Consider the following 12,065-nt stretch of genomic DNA (forward strand, 5'->3'; position numbering starts at 1 on the left):
TAAATTATACCAAGTCGGTGTGTTCCTTATCATTTCTTTTCTTTATCAACTATTTCATTTAATTCGCGGAGAATTTAAATTAGAAAAATGTTGTATGGATATATATATAAAGCAGATTGCAAAATTTTGCACAACACAAAAATCATGTATAATGAAATTGAAAGTTGTGGACTTTTTATTGCAGGGCCCTTTTGAAGAGTTAGCTCCCCCTCCCATGGCCCCACCTACTGAGTCAGCGTGGGAACGAGGCCTGAGACATGCAAAGGAGGTAAGTTGACTGGAGTCTTGTTTTCTTTCACAAAGTTTAATTTATAATTCCATCTTTTAAATCCAAAGGTTCTTTTCTGTACCCTTGACTTCATTATGGTCATAGGGTTCAAATATGCTGAGGTCTTTAAACGACTACTTCTTAATAACCCAGTTGCCCTGAGACCTGATATTAGTTCTGTTACATGCTGGGATGAAGGGCTAGCAAGTTAGTCAAAATGGATGACCTTGACCTTCATTCAAGGTCACAGGGGTCAAATATGCTAAAATTTTAATCAACTTCTTGATAACCAAGAAGCGCATGAGACCTGATATTAAACTTTTAGCATGCTTGGGCGCATGACATTTACCTTAATTTCAAGGTCACTGGAATCAAATCTTCCAAAATATTTTAAAATTCAGGTGACACATAAAGGCCCACGGGCCTCATGTTATCTTGGTACCTTTTATAAATTATATTTTTTTTAATGCAAATGTTCCTATCCCATGATTTTGTTATCCTCGAAATGTAGTTGATCATACATTCTTTTTCCAGATGGTCAAGAAAGCTAGTCAAAGGAAGGAAACGGATGCAAACTTTGAGGAGAAGAAAATGAATTTATCAATTGAGGAAGATAGGGAATTCAACAAAGAAAATGACAGACTGAAGTTTGACAAGGGACCAAAAGATCCCTACTATGATCAGGTGTAAGTGTATTTGTTAATACCACTTGGTCTGTCAAATCTTTTGCCACATTACCAATACCTCTGGTCAAATTTTTGATGCACTGTATACCAATATTTACAGTAAAATATTTTCTGCGGAAAAATGTTTGCAGAAAAATTCTCTGTGAGGGTAATAACCAATATTTTCAATAAAATTCTGTGACATTGTGTTCCAATATTTGCAGGGGCGCGGTGGCCGAGTGGTTAAGGTGTCCCGACACTTTATCACTAGCCCTCCACCTCTTACTGACCGTAGGTCGGTGGTTTTTTCTCTGGGTACTGCGGCTTTCCTCCACCTCCAAAACCAAGCACATCCTTAAATGACCCTGGCTGTTAATAGGACGTTAAACAAAATAAATCAAACCAAACCAAAACCAATATTTGCAGTAAAATTCTCTGACACTGTAACAATATTTGAAGTAAAATTCTCTGACACAGTATTTCAATATTTCCACTAAAATTCTGTAAGGATATGTACCAATATTTCCAGTAAAATTCTCTGTTAGACAGTATACCAATTTTTCCAGTAAAATTCGGTGTGTTCCAATAAGTGCCGTAATATTCTGAGAGGTCATTTTTGAAATATTTTTACGATGTCCTATCTTTATCAATGACATATATATTTCTCTGCAACAGGTACGATGATGAGTATTATGATAAACCATACCAACACCAACGTCAGCACCATAACTGGCAGTCTGGTCAGTATGAAAACTTTGAGGTCCGCTGGACACGGGAACCAGAATGGGTACCACCAGCCATGCCCCCACAGCATCACCATCGCCCACCTCCGGACCCCTATGTGAGTACAGACACAGTGTCAGTTACCCCACCTCCAGACTCGTGTCTTGGAATGTAATGGAAATGTTTAAATATTTGATGGGTTTATTACCATTTCAACAGTTGTGTCATTATAAGTCAAGGTCTCCTTGTCGTAGCTGGTGACTACCTCATTGAACGGCATAGAGGAGACCTTCACGTGCTATCCAGAGGAATTGAAGTAAAGTGTCTCTCCCCGGGACAAAAATATAACGGCACAGGAAGGTCTGTGGTATCAGTTTCCTTAAAAGTACAAAATTTAGAAAGAACTTCACACATCTCAGGATTTCACCTGGGGTTGAATTAGTCCGACACAGTGTACCAACTGATATTACTGTGCATCAGTAGAGACTCAATTAGTCTGATTCAGGAAGCTTTTTCTTCATTGCAGGTACGGGAAAGAGACAAGTATTCACCAAGACACCTATCTCCACCTCCTCAACACCACATAGAAAGGTCAGTGTCACAGTTTATCTAGTATAAAACAAGTAGTTTTACTCCTATACCCAACAAGGTTCTGCCTGTTTTCAGCCAAACAGAGATTTTGCACTTGTTCATCAATAAACGGCAGACAAGTGAGGACACAATCTCAAATGTTGACAGTTGAAGTTTGTTATGGCCATATCCTAGAAAGTATCATTTTAAATTCAAAATTGCTTGATAAGAGTAAACTGTGTTCTTAATGCAATTTTGGATTTATGAGAAGAACAAAAGTCTTTATTTTGTCAATACAACAGGTAATGAAGAGAAAAGATTAAAATGAAAGATTTAGCAAAGATCATTGTTGGTAGGATGACAAGAGTCTTATATTCAATAACCCTTATTAATGAGGCATGCGTTTCTGAGAATTTGTAGCTCCAAGCTATTGATCATAAGAGATTTAGTTGGTAGTATCGAGTATACGTTCAAAGGGAGACGATCATATTTGATCATTTTTGATGAATTATCTCCCTTATCTCTCTTTTTCTACATCTTCGGGATGTGGCGAGGCTAGGACATGTTCAAAATCAACTGTTGATGTCTAGTTATTCCAGTATTGATCATGTTTTAAAGTTTTTTAACCTTCATTTGTAACCTTCATTTGTAACCTTCCACAGGTTTGAACGTCAGCGTGATAATCGACGACGAGAGTGGGAAGGTGAGCGGCCAGAACAGCCGATTCAGCACCATCAGCCCCGACCACGACCAGCAGACTCTTGGCATGACCCATGGAGAAGGTGACCACTCAATTATCTCATACCATTAACTGAAATTGTGTTAAATAAAGTCAGAATTTTCATGAAACTGACTAGCCAAAACATGATCACATAGGAGTCATTTATATTGCTTTTATGATTTTACTATTTTACTTTTAATTTCCTGTGTATTACCCGTTCTCGGTGACAGCCCACAGGAAGCAAAAAATTTAACCATTTGTAAAAAAATATACACTGAATTTTCTTGTACATAAGTGACAATTCACTTGTTGTTTCGCGGTCATTTTTGGTAATCCAAGTTCTTAGTACCCTACCAGTGAAACCGGAGGAACTAGAGAATTTCTCTCCCTCTGTCCTGTACAAATGTACTTAAAACGCCAAAATTTTCAGTGCTCTAGCTAGTTGCTTCAGTCCTTGAGGAGTTTTTATGAAACTTCACACAATGACAAAGGACCATAATATCTCGGACAAGTTCCAAGTTTCAGGGTTTTGGGTCAAAGTTGAGGTCATTTACTATTTTTAGCTGGTGCCATGTAGGGGACATGTATTGCCTTAGCAGTATGCTGGTTTCAATTGATAGTTGACTTCTGCTGTTGTTACAGTGTCTTTAAATATATGAAGTAAAAGGATAAAAAAAACCTGCTATATTTACATTGCAGTTGTTTGCAGACTAGAAACTAAAAAACAATACATAGTCAACATGTTTTCTCGCCTTGTATGTTGAAGAAAATACAGAAAGCCTGCTTCATCTGATACCCTGCAAATGACATCTTTAGTTATAAACAATGATTTTTTCGCATTTTACCATTTTGTGGACATGGAGTGATATAATGTGACATACAATTTTTAAATGACATGCTTACAGGCATAACAAACGAGTGCATAGTGTGATTGCTGCTGCCGGTGAGCTTCGCAATCATTGATTGCACTTGTTTTGTTTTTGTAGTGATCAGTCTTATTTTCTTGGGTTCAAATGACTACATATAAATAATAGTCGTGTGGCAATGTTTATGATTTGTTGTAAACACAAGACCAATTATATTACAGATCCAAGTCTCCGAAGAGGAAACCGAGAACATCTCGAAGTCATTCCCGTGGAAGACGGAGAGCCCGTCGTTCACATAGCTATTCTTCTTCATTCTCATCTAGGTAATTAGCCTTTTGTCAAAAGCTATAGGAAAACTTTTAAATTGATCCCTACTCGGCTGACTTATTGATCGATAGAGAATGCGCGAAGAAAAAAAATACCTGTGAAATGTTGGTAAATTGATTGACCATAAGGACAAATCAATTTTCTGTGAAATTTAGTACTGTCTCTCAGTTTTTATTTTTATCAAGCGTTGATATTAAGCAATATAACTGTTTCTATAGCAAGTATATAGCATTACTCATCAATATTTGTGTAGCGAGTCTTGAAAATATGTAATTTTGGCTGAAGCAGTGATTGTAGCTTCCATTTTTAAAATTGGGTAGGTTGAGTAATACTGGGTTTTTTTTTTCAGTTCATTTTCAGGTTCGTCACGATCACGGTCACGATCTTCATCATACAGTTCTTATAGTAGTCACTCATCAGCGAGCAGGTCTTCCTCCCCTGGCTCCAGGTAACAGCTTCCGTATCTTTTGTAAATTATAACATTTCTGTTTCTCATAAATTGATAGCTCATGATATATGTGATTTAATCTCGTAAATGTTAATGTGTTTAGGTAATCTGTGTCAAGATTTCATGCTTCATATACTGTAAACATAAGTATTATGGTACAATCAAATTTTAGCACATAGCCGAATTGAAACAGATTAGCAACAGGATGAATTGGATCACCGCAAAACTTTGCCGCAGTGCACAAAAACTATAATTAGCGGTCATTATACAACGGCATGCTTCAACCATGGAAATTGCTAAATAGGTGTGTTTAGCTCACCTGTGTCAAGTTTTAATATTTTTCACCTGTGCATCAAGATTTCACTGGAATGACTTCAGTGTGGTTTGAATCTGTACACAGATCTCTTAAGAGAGTTCTGATGAAAAGCAAACTACAAAATCTGTAAGATAACCCATCAGTAAACCCAAATACCGGATTTTTGTAGTTAGGCCTGTTTGTCTCTTGTATTCATGATTTAAAAGATTTTTAAAGTTAATACATCATTGCGTTATTGTTTATGATTCCTTTGCTTCAGATCATCAAAATCTAAGTCCCCTGCTAAAGGTCCAGTAAAACGGCCACAGGGCGGTCCTGTCGACAGGAAAGTCTCTGGTCCTGGAGACAGAGCAAAGTGAGTGATTTAAAAATCTGTTTCTCACTGGTTTGGGATGGGTCCTTTTGGGCTTATTTTGGGAAGAAAATTTGTGAATTGGAAAAGAGTTTTTCAGGAGTAAACTGCAAATTTTGGAAATTTAAATATGAAATGATTCCGATTAGGAATAGGGCCCATTAACGGCCCCAAAAAACCCTCTGAAAAAGCCCTGAAAAAGGATGCTCCAATAAAGGTCCATTGCTGTTGACAAAATTTGGATCATAAAGATACATTGTTTGGTCATGTCCGACTATGTATGAACTTAATGTTAAATTTTCCACTGAGTATTCTGTGTAACACCTACTCCAGAACACAATTATATTTGACTGTCAGTTGATGTTATGAAACAATTATTGATTTTATTGTCCTTACTCAGCGTTGTCTTTCTGTTGTAGTGACCAGCCTCGCAGTGCTGTAGCTGTGAAGGGTAAACCTCATGGGAGTCCAGATAAACGAAGACGTGGAATGTACCATGGACCTGGGTCTGCCCCAGGCCCTGGAGGTCCGCCCAAACAACGAGGGGGCCCTGGAGGTGCCCCTCCAAGACACATGCCTACCAGCACCCATCCAGGCCGGCCCCCGCAACGTGGACCACCCCCCTCCCAGCGAGGGGGCCCTCGACGCCCTATGCAAAAGTAAGTTATTGACTTAGGCAGATTCCACCTACCATACCTTGTAATTCAAAGAGGAAATGTTCAATGAATTATGTATTAAAATTTGGTCTTGTTCACTTCTGAATTACACAAGATTCACTTCCTTTCATGCATGCAACAAAATTGACCATCCAGGAATGAGAGTAATTTCTATTTTTAGACCACCACCTCGTCGCCATGGTAGCGCCAGTTCTAGTGGCAGTAGTTTGTCACGGTCCCGAAGCCGATCATCCTCATCGTCACGGTCGTCCAGCAATAGTAGTGTATCCTCATTCAGTAGCCACACCTCGAGCAGTTCGAGTGGCAGTGCCGATTCGGAGCATCTGTACCGTGGTGTGGGTGACAGTCCATCCCCACTCAAACAACGCAAACCTGCAGGTATCGTCTTTTGTTCCTCTTTTGTGAGGTGTGTTCGTGTCAAATGCTGAAACCTAAAATCCATTATCAGGATTTGTAAGAAATCAAAAACCTTGTTCAGTGTATTAGTAAAGTGATGTTCAGTATGACTATTGAATCCCTAAAATATCCTATATAGATATCCTATATTCATTTTTCATAAAAGATATAAAAAATATTACTCAGAATAAGAGTAATATTTCAGTAATTTAGGATTAATTCATATATTTATGGCCAATGAATTATTTTTGGAAATTCTAAGGCAATCTTCATAGATTAAGTCTCTTCATTAACCAAACCTGTGTGCCTTTGTACAGTCTTTTTAAGTTATTAGGATGTTTGGGCTGTGATAGGCAGGAAGAAAGCTGTTAAATACTGACCAAAGATTAGAGTAATACTGTATTTGAATTGATTATTTAAATTTTCAGCTGCTAAGCCAAAGAAAAGAGGCCCCCCTCCTCAACTCAGGGAGAAAGGCATCCCCCCAGCTGCAATGAAGGGGGATCCCAGAGGAGGAAAAGCTACAGGCCGCCCCGACAGCAAAATGGACACCTCCAATCGACAGGCAGTGTCTGCCCAAAACAAGCCCAAGGACCCCCTCAAACTGGCTGGACAGAAACCCAACATAAAACTTACACTCTTGAACAAGGTAATGTTTCTAATATCCATCATGGGACTGGGGGAAGGCACTTTAACATTAGGGGACCCACCTATAGAGGTGATTTTGAATTTTGATGACCCTCCCACATATCCACTTATTTGTGAACTTTACCCTGGTATAGAAGCAAATTTAATGTAAACAATGGTACAAACACATCAGATGTGATTTTAATTTGAACCCACACCACCACATTTAATTTATTGAAGTGCCTCCTGCCCTTCCCATATATGTTTTCCTGAAACAGCCGTAAGCTTTTTTAATCATGATTGGAGCCGCATTTTGATTCTGCTATTTTTAATGTTGCTTTATCTTAATCATGTAAGGAGTTCTTCTGGCTTTATTTAAAGCTGATCTCAGTGAAACTTTGCCAGGTCAGGAGATATAACGCATATGCCATGGCTCCCCACTCTAGTTGGTTTTGACACAAGGTAGTTCAGAATTTCTGTATGAATAACACTGTTACACATTAGAGTCATTGTTGTCCCTGACATTACAGGCTCCCGGAGAAAAAGGACAGACGGGCAAAAAACGACCTGCTGATCAACCCCAGGTGGCCCCGCCCTCCAAGAGGATGGCTCATGGTCCAGTTACAACTCTGAAGGCTCCAGGTAAGTTGATGTCAGATCAATGGGTGTAGTTGTATAAAACTCGACACACATGCTGCAGTATGTTTAGAATCCTGAATATTTGAATTAATTTTATATTCATTATATTCTGGAGTTGAATACTATTGGAAATTTCTTCTCAAAACCATTGGGTATCTACATACCCATAGGACTATTGTTATCAGAAGATTGCATTCTGTGTATCATGTATGTAATAACACATAGACAGGAATATGGGGAAAAGTACTTCAATCCTACCTGGAAAAATGGCTCTTAAAATGAAGTTGTCGGTTTCAAAGGCAAATTAGCAAGTGTATTGACCTCAAGAAAATGGGTGAATTAGTGCTGAAATCACACCAGATGTTCTGCAAGAAAAGTTCCTTAAACATTTTAGGATTAGGATTAAAATTATTTTGAATTTGGTTTGTCCACATGTGTATGCACCCTGTTATTAGAAATGTTTTGATATCGACTGTCTAATACTGATATGATGATATCTTTATTTTCAGACAAAGTCATCAAGAAGCCAGACAAGGTTGTACGTCCTACTCCTGTCATGAAGCCCAAGCCCGCGGCTGCAGCCCCTGTGAAGGCACCAGTTCGTCCCCCTATCTCACCAACTAAGGCCCCGCCTAAACCTAGTCTGGCAGCCGCAGCTGCTGCGGCCTCAGCCCTCAGCCAGAAAGAAAAGAAGAGTACTTCATCACGGCGAGAGGAGCTCCTGAAACAACTCAAAGCAGTTGAGGATGCCATTGCTCGTAAACGGTCCAAAATGTCATGATAAGATCCAATTAGCCTTATTTATCACAGAGTGACATCAATGGTTAAAGTTAGAAAGATGGTTTCCATGATCTCAGAGGATGATAAATCAAGGCACTCGGCCATCTTCCGACTCCAGATATCCCTACAAACATGGCTACCCATATGAACATGGCCAACAATGTGGGGATATGGTGTGATATCAGGACATTGAGAACCGTGGGAAAAGTCTAGCTAAATACCCATATAAACATGACCGAAACCGTGAGAAAAGCCTAGCTAAATACCCATATAAACATGGCCGAAACCGTGAGAAAAGCCTAGCTAAATACCCATATAAACATGGCCGAAACTGTGGGGATATGGTGTGATATCAGGACATTGAGAATTGAGGGAAAAGCCCAGCTCCAGATATCCCTTCAGACATGGCCCACACTGTGGAGATATGGTGTGATATCAGGACTGTGGATATGATGTGATATCAGGACATTGAGAATTGAGGGAAAAATCTAGCTCCAGATATCCCTTACAAACATGGCCCACACTGTGGGTTGATATGGTCACAAACGGCTGCAAGAACTACCAGATACATACCAGTATTTTTTTGAGAATTGACAGTCACTAGTTGAATACCTATGTCATATTTTTACCAGCAGTTACTCGGAGAAACCACAGGATATTGATCTGTTTTAAATGTGACAGATAAATACTGGAGACATATCCATTTGAGATGTGACATGTGAGATGTGGCATGCATCATGTTACTAGTTTTTATTCCAATATTTGATCCCTTGAATGTGATAGGCAATACAGAAGTCGCTTTATAGTCTCACAGCAGATGGACTTGTGTTGTCTGTTGTCTGTGTCAAAGGGACTTTTTTTTGTCAGATGAACTGGTGGGTGTCAGATGGACAAATGGTGTCCGTGTCTGATTATATGTGTCAGGTGGACCTGTCTGATTGACAGGCACATTGTCTGTGTCAGATAGTCACATTGTCCATATCAGATGGACTCACAATGTCTATGTCGGATGAAATCATGTTATCCATGTCAAATGGATTCCCGTTGTCCATGTCAGATGGAATCATGGTATCCATGTCAAATGGACACACATTGTGTCGGATGGAATCATGTTGTCCATTGTGAAATGGATTCCTGTTGTCCATTGTCAAATGGACACACATTATACATGTTTGATGGAATCATGTTGTCCATGTCAAACGGACACACATTGTACATGTTTGATGGGGACTCATGGTATCTGTGACGATATGTGTCAAATTGACTTCCATTGTCCCATGTCAGATGGAGTCAAATTGTCCGTGTCAGCTGAACTCATGGTAGCTGTCTGATGTTACGTATTTTTTCCCGATGGACTCTTGTCTGTGTCAAATGGACTTGCATTGTCCATGTCAGATGGACTGGTTGAGTCTTTTAACATTGAATCATGTTGTCCGTGACAGATTGCAGTGCGTTACCATCGGTACTACCTGTATATAAAGAGATCCGAACCTTACCTTTTATTTTGTAATAAATCATGTGGATAGCATCTCTAAATCTTTTCTAGACATCTGTAGATATGAACATGATATTTTCTACTTATACATATGTACATAAACTTTTACAATTGTGACCCTATCAGATCTTGTGTGAGAGGTACAGAATATAGCAGAGCTAAAAAAAGAAGTATGAAATATGGAATGTGCGAATGTGTGTGTTTTGTGATCATGTGTGCAAGAAAATGTTTGAATGAACAGATGTTTGTAATAAATTAAAAATGAGATCATTTGCTGCATTGTTTTTTTGTTTTTGTATTTTTAATACAATGTATATTAAAGAACATATATATACTGAAAGGAAAAAGAAATGAAATAAGATGTTGCCTTGTTTACTACAGGAAATAAAAAAAAAATGTAATAGAATATAGTAATGGTGGTATACAGTAATTGAAAGAAATGGAACCACTGTGCTGTCTGTGAAAATTTTATGCATGATCGTTTACAACAAAATGTTTGGGAAATACAGGACAATAATACAAAAAAAATTCTTACAGTTATGAATAGGGTTATTTCTCAAAAAAATTATTTGAACATTTTTCATTGGTATTTGGTCTGACGTACTATCATCACCAGCAAATCTCCACAGATCTTGCAGAAACACTGTGGACAGAGGAATCCTACAATACATATTGACCTCGTCAGGTGGTCTTAGCACAGGGGAGATATACATGGTGCAAAAAACCAAATCCAAAGGGAGCTGGCAGACATTATGGAAAGAGAACGGGAAAGCAAGGCTAGCCTACCAAAGTCAAGTCGTACACAGATCAGAAGGGTTGAACATCAAACATCTAGGTCAGAGAGAACTTCTAGAATTCTTAGTCAGACAGGAGACTGGAAATTGGACAAGACCTTGACCAGAGACTAACTTTGCCGGGCATCGTACAAGCCAACCTTAGACAGGATATGGTTTTTAGGTCATTAACGAAAAGAAAGATCATTATCATAGAGCTGACAGTCTCATAGCAGGGAGTGTACAGTGAAGCCAGTGAAAGGAAGAGGGCACTGTATGAAGCATTGTGCAGGGAGAGAGGGTGGCAGACGTTGAGCTACCCAGTAGAGGTTGGATGCAGATGCTTCCCTGCATAGTCTGTGTGGAGAATATGCTACAGAGTATCTGCATATGGAGTGTCTGGCAGGACCAAAAGGTCAGCAGTGCAGAGGATGGCCATTAGGCAGCAGAAAGATCTTCATGCTGGGTGTGGATGAAAAAGGACACAAGTAGCGGGACACCCACCAACGAATTCTGTATATAATATATATATGTATCAGAAGTATCAGAATCTATAACTGAGAAGGGACAAATTCTCCAAAATGCCATAGAGATAGAAATGGCCACAAGACCTGACATTTTATGGTGGATTTTTTCATGAACGTTCATGAATTGGCTACATAGATGTGAGGAATGGTTACAAAATGTTGACAACTGACGGACAAATTTAATTTCAGAGATGTAGGTTGATGAATGCTACAGGAAATGGTACTGTTGTCACGACAATTGCTCTGATTTTGAGAAAGTCTCATTATTTAACCTAGAATTACATGGCGGGTGTACTGATAATGAGATCGGGATACAGAAAGAGAAAGTGAACGTTACCCCTGGAGTATCGAGGATGGGGTTACAGAAAGAGAAAGTGAACGTAACCCATGAAGTATTGAGGATGGGGATACAGAGAGAGACAGTGAACGTAACCCCTGTGGTATCGAGGATGGGGGTACAGAGAGAGAAAGTGAACGTAACCCCTGGAGTATCGAGGATGGGGGTACAAAGAGAGAAAGTAAACTGTAACCCCTGGAGTATCGAGGATGGGGGTACAGAAAGAGAAACTGAACGTAACCCCTGGGGTATCGAGGTTGGGGGTACAGAAAGTGAAAGTGAACGTAACCCCTGGGGTATCGAGGTTGGGGGTACAGAAAGTGAAAGTGAACGTAACCCCTGGAGTATCGAGGATGGGGGGTACAGAGAGAGAAACTGAACGTAACCCCTGGGGTATCGAGGTTGGGGGTACAGAAAGTGAAAGTGAACGTAACCCCTGGAGTATAGAGAATATGGGTACAGAGAGAGTAAGTGAACGTTACCCCTGGAGTATCGAGGATGGGGGTACAGAGAGAGAAAGTGATCGTAATCCCTGGATTATCGAGGATGGGGGTACAG

The 12,065-nt window shown here is 39.5% G+C and overlaps 1 protein-coding gene across 1 annotated transcript; it reads left to right on the forward strand.

The window, feature by feature from the left end:
* Positions 1-184: 184 nt before the first annotated feature.
* Positions 185-10,145, forward strand: LOC117319166 (zinc finger CCCH domain-containing protein 18-like; the record flags this gene model as incomplete). The annotated part of the gene is given in 13 exon segments (XM_033874004.1): positions 185-268; positions 803-954; positions 1,609-1,774; positions 2,183-2,247; positions 2,889-3,008; positions 4,035-4,136; positions 4,490-4,588; positions 5,164-5,259; positions 5,676-5,915; positions 6,094-6,311; positions 6,758-6,978; positions 7,487-7,598; positions 8,105-10,145. Coding segments are annotated over 13 exon segments (1,947 nt in total), but the record flags the coding sequence as incomplete, so codon positions are not given.
* Between the last annotated feature and the right edge of the window lie 1,920 nt (positions 10,146-12,065).

The sequence above is a fragment of the Pecten maximus genome, unplaced genomic scaffold (assembly GCF_902652985.1).
Source record: "Pecten maximus unplaced genomic scaffold, xPecMax1.1, whole genome shotgun sequence".
In the NCBI taxonomy this organism is placed as follows: Eukaryota; Metazoa; Mollusca; class Bivalvia; order Pectinida; family Pectinidae; genus Pecten; species Pecten maximus.